General features: G+C 36.4%; 2 protein-coding genes across 7 annotated transcripts in view; both read left to right on the forward strand.

Moving 5' to 3' along the window:
• The first annotated feature begins 1,348 nt into the window (after positions 1 to 1,348).
• LOC135689428 (2-oxoglutarate dehydrogenase complex component E1) lies at positions 1,349 to 21,313 on the forward strand. Its single transcript, XM_065206646.2, has 28 exons — positions 1,349 to 1,996; positions 5,016 to 5,231; positions 5,792 to 5,894; positions 6,538 to 6,638; positions 6,929 to 6,986; positions 7,674 to 7,770; positions 8,579 to 8,642; positions 9,099 to 9,181; positions 9,813 to 9,903; positions 10,409 to 10,517; positions 10,721 to 10,791; positions 11,154 to 11,282; positions 12,144 to 12,206; positions 12,394 to 12,510; positions 12,919 to 13,071; positions 14,139 to 14,241; positions 14,510 to 14,635; positions 14,992 to 15,145; positions 15,424 to 15,551; positions 15,816 to 15,901; positions 16,379 to 16,471; positions 17,182 to 17,253; positions 17,840 to 17,893; positions 18,156 to 18,230; positions 18,842 to 19,024; positions 19,348 to 19,401; positions 19,736 to 19,890; positions 20,977 to 21,313. The coding sequence occupies exons 1-28, from the start codon at positions 1,760 to 1,762 to the stop codon at positions 21,074 to 21,076; spliced, it is 3,075 nt and encodes a 1,024-aa protein (XP_065062718.2). The 5' UTR covers positions 1,349 to 1,759; the 3' UTR covers positions 21,077 to 21,313.
• Positions 21,314 to 21,458: 145 nt separating this feature from the next.
• The window catches only part of LOC135689429 (transducin beta-like protein 3), a 107,423-nt gene continuing 104,142 nt past the window's right edge, over positions 21,459 to 24,739 (forward strand). For all 6 annotated transcript variants that reach the window (XM_089108561.1, XM_089108563.1, XM_089108564.1 and 3 more), the window contains exons 1-5: positions 21,459 to 22,203; positions 23,244 to 23,295; positions 23,551 to 23,646; positions 24,005 to 24,049; positions 24,242 to 24,319. In XM_089108561.1, coding sequence (XP_088964687.1) covers positions 22,154 to 22,203; positions 23,244 to 23,295; positions 23,551 to 23,646; positions 24,005 to 24,049; positions 24,242 to 24,319 — 321 coding nt within the window. In that variant the 5' untranslated portion in view covers positions 21,459 to 22,153. The remainder of the gene's footprint in view (positions 22,204 to 23,243; positions 23,296 to 23,550; positions 23,647 to 24,004; positions 24,050 to 24,241; positions 24,320 to 24,739) is intronic.

Genomic DNA, 24,739 nt, shown 5'->3' on the forward strand with positions numbered 1-24,739 from the left:
TAAGCTTAATTTTAGATGAGGATGTGCCATTTTTGTTAAAAAATTTGGACTCATAATTCTGCACATGCCTGAAAAATTTGACCCATAATTCCGCAAACATGATTAAAATTATGCCTATAATTCTGCAAAGCAAATAGCATTTTTAAGGCACAACAATCATGAAACAATTTTTGCATGTCCTTTTTCCTAAATTCTCAATATTACACATATTTCATAATTCTTCTTCTAACTGGGCATTCATTTTCTTAATGCTAAATATCCCTCATAATAGTTTTGCAATATTTTTTCAAAATGGCACCCATCATTCTGCACGTTTCTTCAAATGGTACCCGTAGCTCCGCACATATTTCAAAAACTTGTACCGATAATCCCCCCCCCCCCCCGAGTTGTAAATGAAACCAACATGAACAAGCAGTATCTCTGCTATGTTTTATCAATCCATTTAGACGCCAAATCTCATGTCCCCTTCCCCGGCGGTGGCACTCTCACATTTTTTAAGATGAAAATATTTTTGCGAAATCTTGTTATGTTTCTTTACTTTGCGTTTAGCTCTCTCCCTTTTTGACTTGTGTCTTTTTATCAATAGATTATTCGATGTATCATCAATTTTTCCCTAAAAGTCTCAAAATTGCAAAGCTATTTCAAATCAGGACCTAAAAAGAACTGATCAATATAAAACTGATTTCTATTTTGAACATTTCATCAAAGATTTTTTAAAAGAATTTCTTATAAGCAAGTTGCAGAATATCTTGAAAATAATGCACAAATAACATTGACGCAATCTGGTTTCAGGAAAGGATGCAGCACTGAGTTTGCAGTTCCATGATTCACAGATATCATAAGAAGGTTTTTTGATCGGAAGAAATCTACAGGTGTGGCATTTGAGAAGCTGCAAAAACTTTGACACCGAGGAGCATTCATTCTACTTCAATTATTACCATTATACAGTATTCGTGATGCTGAATCAATTTGGATAAGAAGTTATTTCAAAGAGCGCCCTGAGTTTGTAGTGGGAATATGGCCTATTTTACAATATTAAAATTACTACAGTTGCTATGGTGTTATAAACGACACAATTCAATGTTTACTCGAGCATTGCAAAAATTGTAGGTTGTACGCTTTGACAGATTACGAAAAAAGGTCTCCCTCTGAAGTTTTTGATTACCAGACCTTCTATTCAATTGTTGCCTTCGACTAGCTATACGGCTAGTTGTCATTTTGTAAACTAGTTAAACAAGTATTGACATTCCTTTGTCAATAGAAATCGTGGCTTTGTGGTTTTGTTTTGAAAATCAGCGGACACACCAGCGATGACGTTTCTTGATTATCGACCCAGTCTCCTATGTTGAGAAAAGACGCGAAGATTCGACGTTCAATCACACGAAGGAGGTGGACGAATTCGGAACATTGGGAACTGAATATTTGAAAGCTGTACACCTGGATGTTTCATAGAAAGAATCGTGGCTAGCAGGCTGGTTGAAAATAGCATCGAGATTGCCTTACGATTGACAGATTCAAGGCCTCTTTTGGTTGGAGGCAGCAATTATATACCTAGGTCTGTTTACTGGCCTAAACTCAGAGCCGAACGCAGTGCAAAGGTTGCTGTAATAGTTTGGGTGCCGTTCTCGAAACACGCCATAATTTAAATGTCTACTGTGAGAATCAAGGCGATTTTGAACTTACAAAAAACTATTTTACTCTGTCTTAGAACTAATATAAATTCAAGGACGTTTGAAAATCTAAGAGCCAAGTCGGGATCATGAATAGAACGGCGTGCAGGCACCTCGTACCGTCCCTTCGCAGTCTGTCCCGTCGGTACTTGACAAAATGCACCAATACAACAAACATGTCGGGAATTTGTCACAAGCAAAATGTCATTGTTACCAGATCTTTGTCTTCAACAGTTAATTTGGAGCCGTTTTTAAATGGCAGTAGCGGGAATTATGTCGAGGAAATGTACGAAGCGTGGAAGCATGACCCAAAAAGCGTCCACAGGGTGAGCACCTCGGTTTTTCTTTTTTGTTGTTGTTTTTCCATTTTTTATAGCTACAAACAAACATAATCCAATCTTTAACTTTTTAAAAGATAAATTTGGATAGTTTTGCTAAATTTAAACGTCAAATCTTGCTTCATTAACGTTGTCGAAACATTGAGCTGGAATCCCTATGTTGTTAGTTGCTTTGGTAAAATACCGCAAAGTCCTACCTACAACAAATTGCCCAAATCACAAATTCAGTCTACCTTCAAATTTGTACATACGTTCTTTAAGAAACTTAAGACCGGTTATTGTTGCGGAACCTGTTTGACTCTTACCTTACGCGGAACCTGTTTTATCAACGGCCAGACCTGCAAAAAGTACCGGAACCTGGAAACTAGATTCCCAGAAAATTTTTTGGCTTGACAGAAATTTTTCAGCAAAACTTGGTAAAAACGGCTGTCTTTTGCATTAATAAAAAATTTTTCTTGACTTTTCACAACAGATCAAAGTTTATACCAATAAAAAGTTGATACAAAAGTTTATTCATGTAATTTTGAAACTTTTATAAAAAATATTACTCCTTTGTCAAATATCACAAAAACTTGGAAGCAACCTTCAGCTTCCTTGTCCAAGACTTTTTTAACAGATAAAGCTGCAGACCTGAAGCAGGCAACTTATATGCTTTGAAAATTGCTGTTTTAGTTGCCTTATATCAGGCTACGATTTTGGATCTTTACAGATCAAAAGCTATGAAAATTACATGCATCCTAAGGTTTCTTCTTTCTAGCAATACAATACTTAACTTGAGTCTTGACTGAGGACTTGATAAACTTGGCAAAGCGTTGGGTCTTGTGTTGGGGCAAAATCAATGAATTGTCAATAGATCATTAATTCATTAATTGCTAACTGATGTTGTCAATCAATCATTAACTTAGCAGAATATTTTAAAAGATGAACTTAAGGCTACTTTTGTATCAAATAGGAGTTACCTTGAATTCAGTTGGTTAGCACTTATAACTGCAAACTTCAAATAAACTAAGAAAAACGAAAGGAATTTAAATTGAGATTCAGTAATTTCTTGTTAATTTTATTAAAGTTATTTGTAATTTCTTTTGTGCGGGTTATGTTGATGGCATTTCCTGAGGCATCTTAGCTCTTTAAGGCCTAGTTTCCATTACCCTGTTTTTGTATGTCTCCATTCTCTCTCTCTTGTTCTTTTCATATTTTCTTGAACACACTACCCCAGGCCACTCTCTTTTGGTCAAAATGATAACATTGGTGTTTCCATTTACTCAATATTTTTCCGTTCTCATATCCTTTGCTGGGGCTCTTTTTGAGACTGAGATTGAATGACTCCGTTTTTGATGTTCCCAATAAAACGACACATATTCAAATGATTCTGTTTTCGGATGACTCCAATTTGAACAGCATTTTTGAATAACTTTTATTTGGTATCAAATGACTTTAATCATATGTTTTTGAGCATGTTAATTGAACTCAGAATCTAAAACAGATTCAATAGAATCCATTCCATACAGAATTGGAGTAATGCCATCAGGCCTAAAAACTTATATCCTTTTGTTATATTATTTTGTTTTCAATAAACTTCTTCTAAAATTTCATAAAACTTTTTGGTTTTATGAAATTCTCATTCGCTTTTTCAAACAGTGTTACACACCTTCTAATACAAAGATGACATCAGGTCTTCATAAAAACCGTAAGGTCTCCATTTTATGGATTGTGCCTCAGGCAGGCCAACACACGCCTAAACTTTTCAAGGTGTGCGATTACCAGCACCCTAACAAATTTCATATTACCAGGACTGACTGATCCTACCTTTCTTGCTTTCTATATCCAATTTTGAAATTTCAGTTCTTGTTATTTTTAATTATGTCAGTTCATTCTTTTTGTTTTAATGTATATTTGATCTTTGTGAAGAACAGGTGTGAGCCAATGATAAGCAAAGATTAATAAGAGTGCATTGAAATTAACAGCTGCCCAACAAGTTTGTAAATCATATATCAGAAGGCTAATATGCATGCCCAATTGGCAAAAGTCTGTGTAAAAGCCCTACTTTACAATGACCAATGTTTTGTAAACAGAATGAATACTTTCTTAGTTCACTTAACACAACCTTTAGGTATTTCTTGAACTAAAACCTCCCCCCCCCCCCCACCTAATAACTCCTTATCACCTTGGTTAACATTCATTTCAGGTGTTATTAAAAGCTTATTTTATGCCCTAGAATAATATGGCAACTCGTCTCATACTTAAATGTATCTATATGGACTTTTTTTAAATTTCACATTTTCATAGTACTTCAGGTGCTTTGACTTAGACATTTAAATCAGTATCGTTATGGTAATCAATTCAGTTTTTAAATCTGGTAACGTTTTTAGTCATGATAGTATGCTCACATCATATATCCCAACATTATGTCCCATGTTTTGGCTTACGGCAGTAAGGATAAGATCAAGGAGCATAAATAACTTTAGGGTGCATTAGTTCCATAACTAAGACCTAGGATAATGAAAGGGCACCGGAAATATTTATCCATGTTTTTGACTACACTTAAACTCACCTTGTATTCAAAACTTTAAATGCCCTTAAAGAATATAACTGAGCTTCCCCCTAGTTATCAAGAAAAATGACATCTGTCACACTTTGCTGTTGTGCTTCACATGCTCAACACCCTTGGATTTGACCTTCTTGCAGTCTGTACACAGGGATTTGCCTCTGTTTTTTCTAAGAGCCCCAGGTGCCTGTGTTACGTCACTGATTAGAACTGTCTGAAATTGACATAGACAATGTATTTTGTTATATGCTGTCCACATTGTAATTGTAGCTAGCAGGTACCAGTGATTGTCTTTAACAAGATACATATTTCTTCTAATCATTCTTTCAAGAAGGATGAATAACTCAATATGCTCTGTTATATACTTTAATTGGTTTACTTTAATTGGTTCAATTAGACCCGTGTATCTTACATTTATAGCCTTTCACAGCAATGAGGTCATCGAACATTTATCTCTTGTAGTCATGGGATGTTTTCTTTAAAAACGATGCAAGTGGACTAGGACCTGGTTTGGCTTATCAGTCCCCTCCTGGAATTGCTCCAAAGGTCATACCATTCTCAGATGTTTCTATTGCAAATGGCAAGTCACAACAAAGAGATATCAATATGGATCAAATTGATATTCATGATTTGATCCAAGATCACTTGGCTGTATTTTCATTGATTAGAAGTTACCAGGTATATCTTACATTTTTCTTTTTAAGAATTAACCATATTCTGTTGTTTCTCATGGTTTTGTCAGCTAAGTGTTCAATTTTTGATATTTCTGAAGATTATTGTTATGCTTAGTATAAAATATTAAAAAGAGTTGGAGTAAGATGTTTAGATGGCCCAACCAAAACATTTTCTGTTTCAGCTCACAAGACAAGATTTTTCTCCAGCCAAATTTTTGTTGTTGTGATTATCACATAAGTTCCTTGAGAGAATGACCAGGCTTATGAGTGCTCAAGTTAGTTTCAGGGAAAACATTCAAATGAGATATGTTGCTTTTCAGTAACTTTTTTGGTCTACCTCTTTAAGATATTGCAAAAAACTTCAAGATTGAAAAGCCATGATGAAAATGGTATTAGACTGTCGTGAATGAAATTGCATTGTAGGACCCAAAGTTCACCACATATCAAAAGATTAACTTTAGATGTTTGTGCCAAGAAGATTTTAGTGTCATTTGGAAGAGATCAATAAAGTCTGATCAAATTCTAAGGCATGTTTTGTTGTAGCATTTTCATCTCTGTTTGCAGATCAGAGGACATAATGTTGCAAATCTTGATCCTCTTGGCATAAACAATGCAGATCTAGATTCAACAATCCCCGAGGAACTAATTCCAGCCCATTGGGGATTGTGTGAGTATTCACTTATTATTTTTGTGTTCATGATTTATTTTTGTAAAGAACAACAATAGGTCAATAGGTTTTATTAACGGAAAACATCACTTTCTTTCTAACTGCAGAGATGGTCAATGTATTGGTTGATACCGTACATTCAAATCATTAGTTTCTTTAAGCTGATGAAGCTGTGAAAATTTTCATGAAAACCGAGTTATACAATTTTCATTCTAAATGGTCTTGTAGATCTCAGAGTTTTTCATATACTAGATCTTCTTGAAAAGAATTGTTTTCCTAGAAATGCAGATATTTTCACTGGGCGAACAATCTCCCAATGATGAACAATCTTGGACACAGCTTTTTAGACGAATCTTTAAATACCTGCTGCATAACATGCATGTGAAGTCCAACATCTAAGCCTCCCTCTCCATTCAGTTTTTGTGCCCATGTGCTTTGATAGTAGGGGTACGGACATTGAATTTGGGGGGGGGATGGAAACTATGAACAATGTCTGTGTTTTGTACCATGATTTTATTACCTGCTGTGTTGCTATAGCTCTGCTTTAGAAATGTAAGATGTATAAGAATTATAAAATGGTCTACTGTTTGCTATTCACAGTCAAACAAAAATGGGAATTCACTCAAATTCTCTTTGATTTTAGCTGAGCAAGATCTCGACAAAACGTTCCAGTTGCCTAAAACAACATACATTGGAGGAGACGAGGATGGCTTACCATTAAGAGAGATCTTGAGAAGGCTGGAGGTATTTAGTGAATCTACAATTTTTATTTGTACTGATAAAATTTATTATACCAACGTTGTACTCAGGGGTGGACACTTATTGGAGGGCAAGCCTATTGTTTTGATAAGATGATGTCACATGTCCCTTTGTTCTAGAACAAAAACCCATTGTCCTCTAAAGTATTGGGTGGGCTGTCGCCCCCCCCCCCAAGTGTCCGCCACTGGTTGTACTACAGTAACATGCCATCTTTTACGGTTTTGAGTTCATAAAATCTTCTTGCAAAATTTTCATTACATTGATTCTATTTTTAGGAAACATATTGCAAGCACATTGGTGTAGAGTTTATGTTTCTGCAGGGTCAAAAGAAAAGTGAGTGCAAAAATCTGATTGATAACTTCTTATTATAAAGATCTTGTTAAGTTGGAGCTGAGTTGAGGGGGTTCCATGGAGCTTGGAACAATGTCCCTAATGTTAGGTACTTCTCCGACTACAAAAATGATAAAAAAGAAAGTAAAATCTGTCTCATTTTATTATGTTTCCAGCTCAACAGGATAACTTGAAAAGTAAGTTCTGCCTGAAACAATTGACAAACTAGATCTGAATCTCTCAGGCTTTCCATATGCACACCTGGAAAATGTTCACAATTTGCGAACAAGGAACTCGGCCCCAATTTAACAGATCAAAACTGCATATAATTGTTGACTTTGATGAATTTTTATAATGAATGATGTATCTCTTGAATGTCTTGAATATTCGTAGCTAAGGGTCAGGTTTCGTGAGGTTTGCTTACTTATGGGAAAGCATATCTGTGTGGCCACCATAAAGTCTTGGCAGCACACCAGAGTAAGTATGAATGGACTCAGGTACGATATTTTGTTATTTTATCATTAGCCGGTTGCATGTAACGCTGCCAGTAAGACAGGTTTGAGTAAAAAGAAACTGCACTTGTCAAGAATGAACTTTTTTCCTTCTGGAGTGGTGGCAATGTCACTCATTTCTGGGGTATTGAAGGGGTGAAAGCTGCTTGTGGATGATTGTAATGCTTTTGATTTATAGCGAATTGGATTAAAAAGCATTTTGAAACACCTGGCGTTATAAGCTTGACTGATGAGGAAAGGAGAACTCTGCTTGCACGGCTTATTCGCTCTACCCTGTAAGTCTTGTTGCTGAATTTTCGTTTTCATTTTCCAGTTATCCGCCTCTATTTTATTTTAAACTGTATAAGATCGAAAGAAATTGAACTGAGCTGCCCATATATTCTCAGGGGTGAGGGAAAGTTGCTGAAATCTTGTTGCTGAATTCTGAAAAGTTGCTTTTAATTCCAGTTATACACGAATGTTTAATTTTTAACTGTATGAAATAAAAATTGAACCGAGCTGCCGATTACCTCGTGAATATTTGGGGAGGGGTGGGGTGTTAGTCTTTGCTTCCGATAAAAGCTTATTGTGCTTAAATTGTTGCCCCATGATTGCAGGCCTATTTAATATTGATATTTTATACGCTAAAGATGGCATATCGTGATCCAGAAAGAATTGCTCAGGGCTAGCACCTAATTTTTTCATTTTGTCGTTATTCCTCCCTTCAAGGTTGTCTGGTATTTTATGACATTGCGAACATTTCTCCATGCGTTCTTTTCAGGGGTGCTGTTCTCAGAAGTTAGAGTTGGGGTTGTTGTGTATATGAATCATTCAAACTTTCGCTAGCCTTAAAAGAATGATAGAAATTTTCCTTCCTGTAAAATCAATTGTGTGATTATTAGCTAGTCTTAATCGAAAGCCAAGGAAATCGCCCAACCAAGCATATAATAGCCTGTTTAGGAGGGCTGAAGTTTCTCAACATTATTCTGAATTTTAACAAGGGGTGCTGAGCTCTCCCGACCAACATGAAAGACCTCTAAATATTTCTATTGTTTAGAACAGCAGAAAATAGTGAGTACGGGAACAATAAATATGTTTTTGCAGGTTTGAGAACTATCTCAGCGTTAAATGGACGTCGGAGAAAAGATTCGGTATTGAGGGGTGCGAGGTAAGGGACGTTTTCAGTCACTGAAACGTAAGAATTAGCCAGAATAAAAAGAAGGCGGCAGCATCGCCATTTGCGAGAAAATTCAAGTAGACAGGGTAATGTGGTTTGATTTTATCATTCTCTCACACTTTTTATCCGGATTTCTTTGCGGGCTCAGGCCATTGGAAAATGTACATGCTTTTACAATTACAAGCTAATATGGCCGCCATGGTATGTGAACATAATCAAACTTAGTTTGGACTCAATGTGTTACAATAATATTGGCATGGTACCCTCTTGAAGCTGTTTGCAATAGTCTAAAAATTTTATTGTATAAATTTTTGTGTGTATAATAATTGTGTGTATAAATTTTAATGTAATCCCTATACAAATATTTTAAGTGTTTTTCTTCTGTCAATAGATAGCCTTAAGATCTTTATCACCTTTTTTCCTTAATCAACGTTTTGAATCTGCCAGGTTCTTATCCCTGCTTTGAAGCAAATTATTGACGTGTCTAATGAACTTGGTGTCGAGAGTGTCATTATGGGGATGCCGCATAGGTATGCTAATTTTATACCTGATGTCATGTTATCCATATTTCCTTTGCTGTTATCCATCCAGATACGCACTAGCAGCAGAGTAATCTTGCATTGTATCATAATAATAATAATGTTTACGACCGTGATCAACGCCAGCAGTCAAGCTTCTTTCTTATCAATTTTACAACCTTGAATTTCTATTCATTTCCATACGGCTCTGTTTTGGATTTCTTGAAGTTGTACTATAGGAACAGCAAAAGCAATGCAGCCTGTTAGCCCCCTTCACTACAGAAGATTTCTTTGTCTGTATAAAATAACACCATTTTAAAAAAACAGACCATTATTGCTCTAAAGCTGACATGTGACACAAACAAATAGTTAGTAGAAAGGACAACATAAAATCTCGCATCAGTGTTTGAAAATTTGTATGTACATGCACTTATCAAAGGTGGTGTGTTTTAGTGTCTTTAGTTGTTGTAACACACTAACATACTGTCCCTTCCAGTTTTTGTTGGCGTCTAAGTAGTAAAATTTTGTTTATATGTTATTTTGAACTTGTGCCAAAAAGGCAGAAATTCAGTGGTAGGATAGATTTGATAATAAATGCTAAGTGAGTGAATTGTGGCAATATTTCGTTTTGTCTCTTTGCCAGGGGTCGATTGAACGTTCTTGCTAACGTATGCAGAAAGCCATTAGAACAGATATTCACACAGTTCAACCCCACGCTGGAAGCTGACGATGAGGTAACCCAACCTAAATGAAATTTCAATCTTTCCCGATTTTCACGATATGAAGATACCGTTTACATCGTGTTTCTTTGTAACAGTAAAATAGGTATGGATTTAGAAAGGTGGCAGTTTTCATGGCTCTACACTGACACAAAATCAGACTTGATTGCAGCATTTTATCTCCCCTAGAAGTGTATCCATCTGCTATTTAGATTTTTCTCGACGCTTTAAGGTTTTGCTATCCAGCAAAGTTATGTATCCATATTCTGCAGTCACAGACAGAGAAAAGAAATGGCCTAGATAAGGTCTTTGAAAGAGATGGACACCTGCATGATCTGGCACAAAATTTTTGTCAGAAGTTTTTAGCAGTTTAAGGAAATTAAGGGGCAAATATAGAAGTCAAGTTTGCATTAACCTAACGGAAGGTAAAAATATGCCCCATGCTGGGCCCTTATAGCTTTCTGTCCCTAGCTTGTTCATATAACAGAGACAGGCATTTTAGATGGTGAATTTTTTCCAGGGATCTGGCGATGTCAAGTACCATCTTGGTATGTCTCACGAAAGACTTAATAGAGTCACAAACAAAATCATTAAGCTTGCTGTAGTCGCCAACCCATCTCATCTTGAAGGTAAATTGGCATATAGTTTAGTTTCTCGTTATATAAAATTTTCTCGTTATGAATGTACTTTTCAAAAAACTGCTTCAAATTTTTGAGATTGCTTATGGTGATAATGTTTTTGTGCTGCCCTTAGTATCTAGAATTATGAACGGGCATTCTTGATAAACTTCTTTGATTCTATGTTTATTTAATGCATGTTTCAAACATTTTAGCTGTGGATCCTGTTGTACAAGGGAAAACAAGAGCAGAGCAGTTTTATCGCGGAGATAATGAAGGCAGAGAGGTAGTATTACGTCATATTAAACACAAACAGGTTTCTTGTGGGGGAACTAGGAGTAAGACAATAGTAGAGGCTGCTTAGAGTTGAACTTCAAAATTTAAGGACCTTTTCTTGACAAAAACTCTAGCTATTTATTTGTCTTCCACTGTGTTGTGGACGTCTGAACGTTGTTTTCATTATATGTTACTTGACATTTGTTGGACATTTGTCTTCCCGTTTCAAATAATCTAGTTGCTTTTATATATTGTTCTTTAGACAAAACCTATTTTCCCTTTCTGGTCCTAAGAGTTTGCCAGCAGTCAAATACCCAATTGTTGATGTCAGTTTTCACAAAATTTTAGAACGCACTCACTTGTCTCATTTAGGTGATGAGTATCTTGATTCACGGTGACGCGGCCTTCTCCGGACAAGGCGTCGTCTATGAGACGTTTCATCTTAGTGATCTTCCGCACTATACAACCAAAGGCACTATTCACGTCGTGGTCAATAACCAGGTATCACCGTCCCCATTTGCGTTGTCATTTTCGTAGATATGATGAATGTAGTGATGTGCTCTAAACCACACCGGTTGAAGAAAATACGATTCAGTGTCAACAACATCGGCTCTCTAGTTCGGAAATTTTGGCTACTTTGGAAATTTTTGACCAATTCTATGCCGATATGACCAATTCTATACGTCAATAGAATAGTATTTTATGGCCTATGGAAATGACCGTTTTCTTGAAAAATTGCTTTTTTTCGAACGATAGAATGATAGCTACATTGAGTATGGAGCGTTTATGAAACAGAATACTTTCATTGTGAATGTAAGGCACGATACAGGGAGTTAATTTTTGTTTCTTTTTATAAAAAAAAGAGAGCTTGCTGGAAACGTTTAAAGATGTCCACATCCAAGACTTTCAATTTGAGAGTCGCCCAAAATATGTAGAGACAGTCCTTATATTAAAGTAACCTACCTTTTCAAGAAACACCTTCTTTATCTGAAAAACCCAAGTTATCTTATGATGCAGATATCGATTGCTCTGCTACTCCTCTTCGCTCTTTTTGTTGAAGACAAATTTCTTTCAAATTTTGCATCATTTTTTGGTATGCCAAACATATAAGAAAATCAGATTGGCACTGAAAAGTCGACCATGAATGCAACCATGTCAGCTCATTTACGTCGGCATTACCGAATGATCCGACTTATGTTTTCTGATCATATCATCGCTATTTATTGTACCATTATCATCATCGCAAATGAATTTAAACTTCAAGTTGATCTTAACTGACGGTGAAGTCAGTGGATTCGCGATGCAAAAATTACTTTTTTTCAAGGTAACTGTCTCTTAAAACAGCAACGATTTGTTTTGTAGATTGGTTTCACAACCGACCCACGCTTCTCAAGGTCATCTCCATACTGCACTGATGTTGCCAAGGTTGGTCTTAACGATTGATTCGTGTTCACTTTCCTCTCGGCTTATTGAAAGACTGTTAATTGAGAGTCATTCCTTTATCGTCGAATTTCTTAAAGAACTGCTAGATTTGTCTTTGTTAGAAACCTTACGTATCTAACAAAGTTCTTTGTATTTTCGATAAACACTGAGACGCTGATCGACTTTGCAGGTCGTTCAAGCACCAATCTTCCACGTGAACGCTGATGATCCTGAAGCTGTGATGCACGTTTGTAAAGTTGCTGCGGAGTATCGAAATGAATTTGGAAAAGATGTTGTCATTGACCTGGTACGCTTGTGGATGCTTTTCAATTTATCATTATTTCGTTGTTGATTAGATTTTTTCCGATCAGATGATTTGTTTTCGTTTTGGCAATTCAGCCAATCAGAGGGCGCTATTTCTAAGTTGATTCGTTCAATGACGGTTAGAAAATTATATGTGCTAATTTATTTATATTTCTAAGAAAATTTATTTTTGTCGCTAACAAAATAGTGGGTAGTATTTTTAACTATAGCTCCAATTGCCAGCGCCGTTCTAGCTGCCAAATTTGAAGGGTGATGTTTCAGAAATGGGGCTGGATATGCTGGACAGTTTTTGACGTTTTTATTTCCAGCTTTAACTCCTTAATACCAGGTAATTTCCCTAGAATTGTTATTCCATTTATCGAATGGAAACGAAGGCCTGGTCTTTTTCTAGGTAAGCTATCGCAGAAACGGACACAACGAAGGAGACGATCCAATGTTTACACAGCCACTTATGTACAAGAAAATAAAACAGCAGTCGCCAGTTATGCATTCCTATGCGAAAAAGTTGATGGACAGTGGCATTGTCAGCCAGCAAGAATTCAAGGTATCCCAATCGACTCTGTTTTGTTACCCGTTACTTTATGGATCATTTTATTGAGTGGTTTTTTGCAAGATGGCGATCTTTGAATGTTTTCTTTTGTGCCGAAATATTTTTCATCATCATCCACCGAATGTTGGTCGAAATTTAATGCACGAGTCCATGTGATCATTAAGCATCACAGATCATGTGTGCATGCCGTAACTGAAGTTAGTTCGTCCCTACAAGAAGCATGATTCAAGGGGGTGTAGCTCAGTCTTAACCAAGGACGTTTAAATTACGGCTTGCGGGCAAATTCCCGTCTGATCCAAATGAAAGAGTGCACAGATATAACCTGATTTAAGGATGTCTCGGCCCATGTCAGCCTACCCTGAGACACTCTGATATCAAATATCATTAGGTTGGCCATTAGGTAAAACCGTACCCCATCTCTGCTCTAAGCCAACCACCCTGGTTAACCTACTTGGTTCCAGGAATCACCGATCAGCTACAATCAGTCATCATTTCATCGAGTTCTGACGATCGTGAATGCTACTGCAATCTATATACCAAACTGACTTAAGCCGAGCACCTAAGACAAACATTAATGAAATCAGCAGATTGTAGGAGCAATATACCTTTTTGCATCGTTGTTTGTTTTCTTGCATCCTCTTTCGCCCTATATCGACATAGTTTTTCGATCCTCTTAACACTTTTTCAAATCTTGAAGATAGCATGTTTTCTAAGTCAAGTCTATCTAGCTATGCTCCCGGCCTTCCTGGTGAAGCAACAGGGAATCCTGCTAACCATTGAGAGATAACTTCTGTTTAGAGTGCCAGAAGTGAATAATTAAGTGTCTAAAATCTAATCGCAGTGCAATAATAAAGTCAGTAGGTTTCGCAGTAAAAACAGTGCTAAAACCTTATATGCATAAAGTTCAGAGATTAATGGTCGGTTATCATTTTATCATGTTATCATGAGGATGCGAACGATGCCTCTCAGTGTTATGTATATCCGCTGTATAGCGTCAAGTTCATCTTGTAAAGGCACGTGATTTTCCCATTAATAACTTTGTCTGATATTCATTGCTTTAGGAAACACAGAATTCTTACGATAAGATTCTGGAAGATGCATTTACAAACGCAAAGGATAGAACAGAGATTCGACTGAGAGACTGGCTTGATTCGCCTTGGAAAAGTAAGATATCACATTGCACCACTTTAACTAATGGTTTTATCAGTTTTGATAGTTCTGTGTTTATTTTGAGTTTTATATTCGTGTTTATCTCGGCAGTAATTTGCATGTTACCTGTTTGCTCTTAACATTGTTCATATTGCAATAAATGTTTTAGTCTGCTCTAAATAAAGTTTACAGCCCCATGTTTTTAAACTGATATCAATCACCCCTTCTGAATTAATCCTATTTTAATTCTTTGACATGAACTTACTTTCCGAATCTCAACTAGACTTTTTCAGAAAAGACAACACCTTGGCTCCCAGGCCTCTAAGTCCAACCGGGATTGATGCAGAAACGCTCAATTACATTGGCCAGGCTTTTAGTACACCACCACAGGATTTGACCTTGCACTCAGGTATGCAGAGACTTTATTCAGTTGGTACAATAACTGCTCTTGAATGGGGATCGGGAGGCGGGTTGCAGTGGTCGAAGGAGAGTGTTAGTTACTTTCGGACACTTGGCAAAATATTTGGGGGGGGGGGGGGAAGCAAAACTAGCAAATTATTTTAAACTAGCAGATGCAGACTAGCAAATTATTTTAGGTGGCAAACTGAAATGGTGTTTGGTCTTTGCGTACCAATTTCCGCAGAAAGTTGCGCCCTTTATCGGTTTATGTCAAGTAATATTTGTTAAGTGATTGTTCTTTTTCCTTCCCATTATTTTGACCAACTCGAGTTTTTGCACGTTAAGTGGTTTTTCGTTTAAAAACAGGTTTGATAAGGCGTATCTTGAAAGGGCGAAAAACAATGCTTGATGAAGGCGTGGCCGACTGGGCGATGGGCGAAGCGTTTGCTTTAGGGTCATTGTTGAAAGAAGGAATTCATGTTCGGTTGAGCGGACAAGATGTGGAGAGGGGTACTTTCAGGTGAGAGGGTTGTTTTTAGAGTATTTTGTGACTACCTCGTGCACTTTCAATATAGTTTTATGTTCCATTTCATGGCTTGGAACAGCTCAAATTGCATTTTGTGCATGTGTCATTTGATTCAGCATAAACGCTTTATAAGTCTACAGAGGGTTTACCAGTAATTCAAGTTATATCAGGTTTTCCCGCCAGTTTCTTGGGAGTAGGTTACCGTTTCTTTGTAGCCAAGAAGATTTCCATCCCTGTTCATTAATGTTCATTAATGTCCTCTCCATCGACAGCCACCGTCATCACGTGCTGACTGACCAAAATGAAGACAAAAAGCGATTCATTCCTCTCAACAACTTGTATCCAAACCAAGCACCGTACTCTGTATGCAACAGCTCCCTGTCAGAATACGCTGTGCTGGGTATGTGATTTGTTTACTCTCTCTACAGTATAAGAGAATTATTGGTTCTTAACATTCGATGATTACAATAGACGTGTAACACTCATTCACATCTTGAAAAAATATACTTTTACAAATGCGACTTGTTGCTAACACATACAATCTCAGCTTTTTTACCATCAAAATGCTTCCCTGTTTATTCATTGTCTCGTTGAAGATATTCGTACTAGCGCTGCTCATCTTCACATTGACATCTCACTGTAAAATGCACTTATTCTTCTTCAGGATTTGAGCTTGGCTACAGCATGACTAACCCGTATGCTCTTGTGATGTGGGAAGCCCAATTTGGCGACTTCATGAATACAGCTCAGGTATTATGCTAAGGTTTTGTTTCAGGAGTTTCACCAAAGTTCTTCCGCGAATATTTAAGCCCTCACACACTTAAGTTTCTTAGAGTTAATAGAGCACATCAACGGCTAGGAATTGCCTCGTTTTGAAGCATGCATTGTCTCGTGTTGGCTCGAAGATAATGCATAATCTCTCCCATCGTGTCAAGACTGCCCAACCCTGCATTAGTCTTATTTTTTATATGTGTTTGTGTTATCCAAAATAATGTTATCAGCAATACTATGTAAACAAAATGAAAATCCGTTTATAAAAGTTACGAATCACGACAGTTTTGAAGTTGCCTAACAACGTAAAATAACAGGATTTCTTAAACAACCTTGGTATTTACCATTCTTGATGTCACCTGCTTGTCCAGCTGTGTCTTGCATGAGGTTTTTGATGTTAAGCAGGTCTAATATGAATGCTTTTTCTGATATATGAGTGTCTCTGTACCTTTTCAGTGCATCATTGACCAGTTCATAAGCAGCGGTCAAGACAAATGGGCACGACAAAGTGCCATCGTTCTACTACTCCCCCATGGTTACGAAGGAATGGTAAGTGCAGGGGTCCTTCTTTCTCCCTAATACATATGCCCGGGCCAAATGAAAGCCAGCTCTGGCATAAAGTCCCTCTGTTTTTACATGTTGTAAGATTATCGTAGAAGATCCCCCTATTTGACTTGCAAGCTATTCGAATATTGAAATGCGTTGGTTTAAGAACAGATTGAACCTATACAAGTTCATAAATGTATTATTTGTTCTGCTCAACAATCTTGATTTCAGTTCAAACGGACATACGCCATATTATTTTGACATTTGCCGAGTCCAAAGAGGGAATGCCCTTGGCCCTCTTCTTAGAGGCTCTTCTTATAGGCCCTGCTTCAATTTATATGTTGCACAGGTTGCAAGGGCCATTGTGATATGAAATACATGGCCCTTTCAGTAATCTAAGTGTTAAATTTCCAGGAAATATTTATATTTCATCAACAACCATATAGACAATTTGTTCGAAAATTTATACCGATGATTTCTCGCACAAATGTGCGCAATATATGGCTGTTAATTTCTACGTTTATTCATATATGATACGTTTTTATTCCTCGATTTTCAAATCTTTAACTTGTATAATAAGCATAGTTGTTTAAAGATTATTTATTTGTAAAAGATTCTGGAATCTTAAAACATGTATAGCTGTTGCATTAAGCTCACCTGTCATTATTCACATGTGTCGTATTCTCAAGTTAAAGCCATGTCTAATTTTTCAGGGACCGGAGCATTCAAGCGCCCGATTAGAGAGATTCCTACAGCAGAGTAATGATGATCCGGATGTTTTTCCGGTAAGAAAATAATTAAGTTCATTCCGTTGGCCGGACAGGTTTCAAAGCAGTTTTCTAAGAAAAACGAATTCACTTGCATCCCTGCCGAAACCCAAACAAATTCGTTGTATATGCTCACTCAAAATGCTTTCATTATGTGACATTAGCCCAAAGCTAAGTAGTCTGCTGTAATGAAAGCCCTATTCGTTACTCACTTAACAAGAACACATATTGTTTAAGACAAGTTTGGTTTGTTTGGTCCAGAACAAAATGTGCTTTTGCTTACCCACCTTCTTCGTGCATTGTTCACAGTTTTTAAAGACACATTTTCTTCACAGTTATTGGTCTTTATCAGTTGAATTCTTTGTACAGTAAAAGTGACCAAGCATGACGCAATGTTTTGTTTTGGTAGACGAATACAATTCTTTTGATTTACCAATAAACATCACTTAGTTCCTTTGTTTTCAATAGTCGCGTATCATTTTGACATAACGCTTTAATAACTTCTGAATTGCCTTAAACAGTAAATTGTTTAATTTTCTTCAATAGTACTGAATTCGAATAAGAAACCTCATTTAAAAACCGAATTCGTCCCTCTGTTCTTCAGGATTTTGCCGAAGATGAATTTGAACTGAAGCAGTTACACCATTGCAATTGGCAGGTTTGTGGCTTTGTTTATATTGTTGTGTAGATGGACTACATTAGCCAACAAATATCAGACTAACAGTAAATCTATCCTTAGATGGTTAATTTCTATGAGTGATATAATGATTGCTAGCTCTTTTATTTTGAGATATTGTTGGGAACTATCTGTTACTTTTGCAGATTTGTCCCCCTTTTTATATTTTAACGCGATTAGAGCTGTAAATTGGTTATTTTTTCATCCCCATACCTCGCATATGTATTATTCTTCTTGCTTACAGATTGTGAACTGTACCACACCAGCGAACTATTTCCACGCGCTCAGACGACAAATGAACATGGACTTTCGTAAACCTGTAAGTAAATTCTTAGGTAACACATTGCTGCTGGCCGGATACTATTAAACTTTGCCCTTGAAGCCCCAAAGACATTCGGATTTAAATTAATGCGAGTACTTACGAAAAGTTTCAAATTACTTGTCGCTCGCAGCATGATTTTTGGAAATACAGTAACCGGAGAGAATAAACCTCTGACTTATAGTTTCAGGATGCCATACTTTGTTGTGTATAAGCTATTGTCATCATCTTAGCCTTTTACACGTTGCAATAGTTACTCTAATTATTTTTATGTTTTTCTTCTAAAGCAGTGGCATAAATACAGGCGTAGCTCTTGTATTAAAAACAGTAAGCTATACAGCTGTTCGACTTCCATTCTTGCCATCTCTCTGTCTAATTATATATCTTGGCAACCTAAATTTATTCTATACGAAAAGGACATTTATTTGAAGCAACAAATTCCAGTATCTATTTGCATGAGTTTTGTCACCAAAGCCAGCACTTTTGTAATGTTCACAAGGAGGCTTGTTTATATCGCATATAGCAAAAGTTTTGATTAAGTTCCCATTTCCCTCCATTGCAAAAATTACGACCCCTATTTCTCGTTTATTTTATTGATATCTGTTTTTCAGCTTGTCGTCATGTCACCCAAGAGCCTCCTGCGTGCCAAAGAGGCAAGGTCTCCCTTGTCAGAAATGTTGGAAGGAACCTATTTCACACGCATGTACCCCGAAGCAGGCCCGGCAGTCGATGATCCTGAGCAAGTCAAGAAGCTTGTATTCTGTAGTGGAAAAATTTACTACGAAATATTAAAAGTGAGAATGTCACTTAACTTTAACAATATCCTCCAGTCTAAAGCAAATTGATCTTTAAAGGCTTGGACCCATGTTGACTCGAAAGATTTGGTCAAATAATGGATAACATCTATTTGTTGCAGAGAGAGGTTTTTTGGGTTATAAGAACTTTGATTCGAGTAAAGTTGTTGTTTCTCTGCTCAGTATGGGAGTCAAATTATTTTCGAATGATTAGATGCTTTGTGCAAACTTTTTGAAGGTTTTCGGGTTTCAAGCTCTAGGTTTTAATATTCTTCTTTATTTGAAGGGCTTGTTTCTATGTTTTGTCTGTTATTTGTCTCCAGGAACGCAAAGCTCGTGATTTGGACAAAGATATCGCCATTGCTCGAGTTGAACAGGTAACGACATTGCATTATTTTAAAAAGGTTTTTCCTGGTACAATTAATTTACATTGATTACGTTATTATTGCATTAGACAGTATGACTTGAAGAGCCATAGTTCGTTTTAAGGCGTGATTCAATCGGAGTACCCCGATCCCATTTGTCATTAAGGTCATGTCACTAAGTGAAACAATTTTGACATGTAAAGAGTGCTTGAAATCATCTCTACAATATTTGCTCCTTTCGATCTTCAAAGTGACTTGTTTGCGAGGAAGCTGTCGCTTTTTTGGATAAATGTGTATTGGTATTGTTTTGATATTGGAGGTGACTGAGACCTGTATTTCTTTGCAGATCTCTCCTTTCCCTTTCGATCTGGTGAGAGCCGAAGCAGCAAGATACCCAAACGCAGTAATTGAATGGGCACAAGAAGAGCCAAAGAACATGGGATCATGGTTTTATGTACAGCCAAGAATCATCACTGCTACAGACAATACAAGAACAGTCAAGTAAGTATCGGAGACTGTTGCGGTGACCGTTGCGGTGACCGTTGCGGTGACCGTTGCGGTGACCGTTGCGGTGACCGTTGCGGAGGCTGTTGCAAAATCAAGAAATAAAATTTCTCAACTGTGACATTTTTTAGCTCCCTGTTACTTAATGTCAAATTGTCCAAAATCAGACACGGGTTAAGGCAGATCAAGCCCAGATAATTTTTTACGTATGGCTGTTAACAACTTCTCAATTTTTTACGAGATAACATCGTATCCTTCATTGAAGCAAGGGAAATTCGCATAAAAACAGAGGTTTTCCTATACACTGTTTTTCAATACTATTCTTGTTCTTTGCTCTTGGCTCTTGGAAAAAAAATGTTTCGGAAACGTTCAAGCAGAGCCAATTATCAGTTTACCAATGATTGCGATTTCTAAATTTTTACTTATTATTTCTCTGTGTCCAGCACTGTCTTGTTTGCTTGTGAACCCGGATAATTTTGAGGCCTTTGTGAAAGGACAAAAATGATGCATTAGGCTAGCGACTACTAAGTTCTTATTTGCTTCACTGATTCTAGAAATTATGGCTTCTGACATCTAAAGGGGTACCATGCTTTGTGTTTTTCTATTTTTCAGTTTTTCCCCACATTCTACCACTTCCACGTCCCTTCCTCCCCCAGAACAATGCTGATATTCTAGACAAATATAATTCAGATCACAACAAATAACGTTCTCTATTATTGTCGTTAGTATCTCAAGACCTTTGACTATTATTTGATAGAACTTTTATTTGTAAGAAACTGGTCTATAAAAAATTATTGCTAAGATACCAAAAAATTTAGGCTCAAGAAAACTTAAAAAACAAGAAAATGCATAATTCTTTTATTTTGTTAGTTTTTCTTTGGAAGACGTAGCATACTGAATTTTTGAAGGTGGCACGAAATAGCGGAAACATTTCATGCCGCCATCTTCAAAGTCCGTTGTACCAAAAACTTATTCACTATGGATTTTGATCTACAACTAAGAAACTTTGAGAACTAAATTTAAAATTAAAAAAACATGTAATGTTGCCATATATATAAAACATTTTCTTTTGTATTCAAACAGATACGTTGGCAGGCCACCAGCTGCTTCTACAGCTACAGGAAACAAGAAACAACATAAAGATGAGCAACAAGCTGTCATTACAAATTCTCTTGCGATATAATGAAGAAATGAACACACGAATTTGCTTGTTTAGTATGCATTTTAATATTAAAAATAGAATCTATGTCTGATTTCTTGTACCGGACACAGTCCAATTTTAGGCTTATTTATCCTTGATAATTTTTTCTGTATGATTGCGATGTAAGTTTGCATTGTTTATTGTTTTAATAGAAGCTGGCTGTTTTGTGATAACAGTTTTTATTTATAACTAATATATATTCAATTGTTTTGATCTCTGCTCTGTTTTACTTTTGGCGTTAATCTTGTTGTGAGAACAGCTCTTCGAATCTTGCCTTCAAATCGGCCTTGGTAATAAGTTTTCATGGTGAATGTTGTTTTTAATTGTTAAAGGCCAGGCGCATAGATATCTCTCAAAATATTCATGCAAGAATGACATTCAGTTGATGATGGCTCATCTAGTGACTCATACAACCTGTAGCTTATAGCGAAATATGCAATCGGTTGTATTAAATTGAGAACAAATAAAGATCTTGATAAGTTGAAGGAACTAGCACAAGGCAGGAAGAAATGGAAAGAACTGTTAATCAGGATTTAAAGAACCAATAAAGCAGAGAAGAACTTAAGTGTTTAGGGTTTTCAATGCGAAATAGCTGCTATAAACATGGGCTCCGACACTGGTTGGAAAGTGGGGGGAGGGGTGGGCAAGAGAATGATTATCACCCATAACAAAAGACTTTCTATTCCTTTGCAAAAAGTTGGGGGTCATTTCTCCAGAGGCCTTGATTGATATATATAATATATCCATCGATGGAATGGCGATCACCAACGGCACCAGGCAAGTGCTTCGGTTTGGCCTAGCTTGGTGTTTATTGGTCCCTCAGCGAATTGGGGCCATGTCATTGGACTATGTTCGAATTCTGTAAAACTGTACAAACGTTTTTGAAATTGTCGTAAAATGCATGTTTTCCCCTGGTCGTAAAATTTAGATGATTTCCACAGGATAACCATGACCAAAATTCATGCTAATGGGAACGAGGCTGTATGAATATGTTGTTTTAGAACCACTAAAACTCGTGGCTGGATTTTGGGGAAAGAAATCAAGAAAATCTGACAGATCATGGCAACTGTAAAGGATGCTGGGGTATCTCAACATGTTCTCAAGACAAGGTAAAGTGATCTTGTAGTGTTAATGATACTTGCCCAGGCTTTGATCATGATATGTCCTACTTTCCTGGAGCACTCAAATGACGGCCTAACAATTAGACTAGGTTTCAAGCAAAGAAAGTTGACCTATAGATGCACTTAATCATTGAATCTAAATAGACTGGCCTTTCTGTTTTATCCAATTTTAATTAGAATTTTGGAGTATCTTTTGCTAAAGGGCACGTGGCTTCCTATCACCTCCACATTTTTTTGCTTTATCATCGCTTTATCTTCCTATCATCTCAAATTTGTTTGACTGATATGCGTTCCTGATATGCGTGACTGTCAATCAGTTCCATTTTCTTATCGTTATTGATATCCTTGGAGTCTAGAATTTAGTTGTTCAAACTATAAACACAATTGGTGTGCACACTTACCAATATGGATTCCATGGCAGCTTTTTAAGTTACGAGTCCACTCTTGCACACGCGAATATGGGCGTTGATTGGGTGTGGCTCAAAATAATTTTTTTCAAACATGGCAAAATGTGGAAAACTGAAAAAAACCCCTTGTGAACGAAGGGAGCAGAAAATTTTTCTGACTTTTCGCGCTACACATCAGAATATTTTTTGCAGTCATTCTCTTGCAATTGTTTGAAATGTTCTATTATTTTGTTAGCCTTAGTTCAAGACCCAAAACTAAAAGTATTGAGTCAAATGTGCACATTTATCATAAATGCACTCTTGCACTCCCAGCTAATAGATTGTGCACTCCCGAGATCTCATCAAAAACTGCCACGAAATCCAGACTGGTACACTTATGCCAAAGTGCACATTTGCTCACTTTAAATTTTGCTCCTGTACACCTGAGATCTTGTTGGAAACTGCCATACTCTGCATTCTTGGAATGATTTTTACTGTGCTGAATCAGCTGGATCTGTTACAAACTGGCCAAAATGTGACCTGTGAAAAAACAGAAGTTTCGTAACAGGCCACTCAGTTTGTTTTTTACTTGGTTTGTGAAGTTTAGAATCAAGCCTAAATTTGAATGATTTTAATTTCTAGTTTCAAAGTTGAAAGCAAGTTAGAGGCATTTTATACGGGAGGCAACATACAGGTAAGTTTATAATTAGTGTATTATATTTTCAGTATATCACTTAATTAGGGTTACATCATATTTCTGCAAACCGTTATTTGATCTTTTGTTTGTTTACAAGTATGATGTTTTATCAATTGTTGTTTAAATGTGTTCTTTCCTGTACCAGATCTGAAGTTAATCCTAAAAAATTATTGTCTTGTTTAAATATTTTTGCCCCTTTAATTAGAAATGGTTTTTAAAATATTAAGTTATTGTTCAATGTTTAATTCACAGTTCACTTCCACTGGAAGCAACTACTTCTGTGGCTGTGGAAACAAAATCCAAATCATTGACACAAAGTCAGGAAGAATTGCCAAATCACTTCAGGAGGTTATTTTTTTCCCACTTATTTCTACAGTCAATTTTTGATATATCCTACTATCACAAATATATTAGAACTATCACGTATATATATCTCTACATTGATAATTCATTCCAGGATAAAGGAGTTTTTATGGTACAATGCTCTCTTTGATGCTTTTGTTGCCAAGTATTGTTAATAAGTTATGGTTTCATAATTTCAAAATCCATTTTGCTTTAAAAAATCTACAAACTGGCTTGAATCTGTGCACCTTTTTCATCCTTTGCTTTTCTATGCTTTTTGTACAGTTATCAATATAAATTTAAGTATTATATATAATCTATTAACATAACAGTAAGTAATATATCAATATCAATTCTTTGCCAGGATGAAGATGAAACCACATGTTTCATTCTGAGCCCAAATGATGAGGTGAGGTTAAATTTATGATCAAAATGTTCATTACTTTTGTAGAATTATTTGTATCCATTGACAGCTGACTGCTAATTTTGTTTGTTTTTGAGAATTCTCCAAAGGACTCTCTTAAGCCAATGAAAAGTTGCATTTACAAAATACAATTTTTCTTGCCAAGATTCCTGATGGAAAAATTGCATTTATTTGTAGATTCTTGTGACAGCTAGCAGAAGTTTATTACTAAGACAGTGGGATTGGGTCAATGAAAAGGTCACTAGAAAATGGAAGGTTTGTTCAATTTTAGATATTATGTGAAAAATTGCACAAGGTTGAATTCATCGTTGTGATTACATCAAGGTTCATTGTTTATCAATAAAATTTCATTCAAAAAGTATTTTTATTTTTCCTAAAGAAGTTCCATGGCCAAAAAAATAAAAGAGTGGCCTCTATCCACTGTGAATTTTATCCTTGTTTGCCCCACCTGAGGGATTGGAATTTGCTACAGAACAATAGAATTCCATCATGGCATTGCTGACATCATATACTAGCCTTGTTGAGCATTCACATTATTGTTATAATGCTTACATGTTTTAAGGGGTTGACGATTCATTGTAAATATTCATGATCTGTTCAACAAGAATAGCAAAGTCCAACCTTGCAGTCATTGTATTGCTTACTCACACTTTATATAGGCACTTTCTTTCTTTC

This window comes from Rhopilema esculentum, chromosome 5, assembly GCF_057945365.1.
Source record: "Rhopilema esculentum isolate cy_ngs chromosome 5, ASM5794536v1, whole genome shotgun sequence".
Taxonomy (NCBI): Eukaryota; Metazoa; Cnidaria; class Scyphozoa; order Rhizostomeae; family Rhizostomatidae; genus Rhopilema; species Rhopilema esculentum.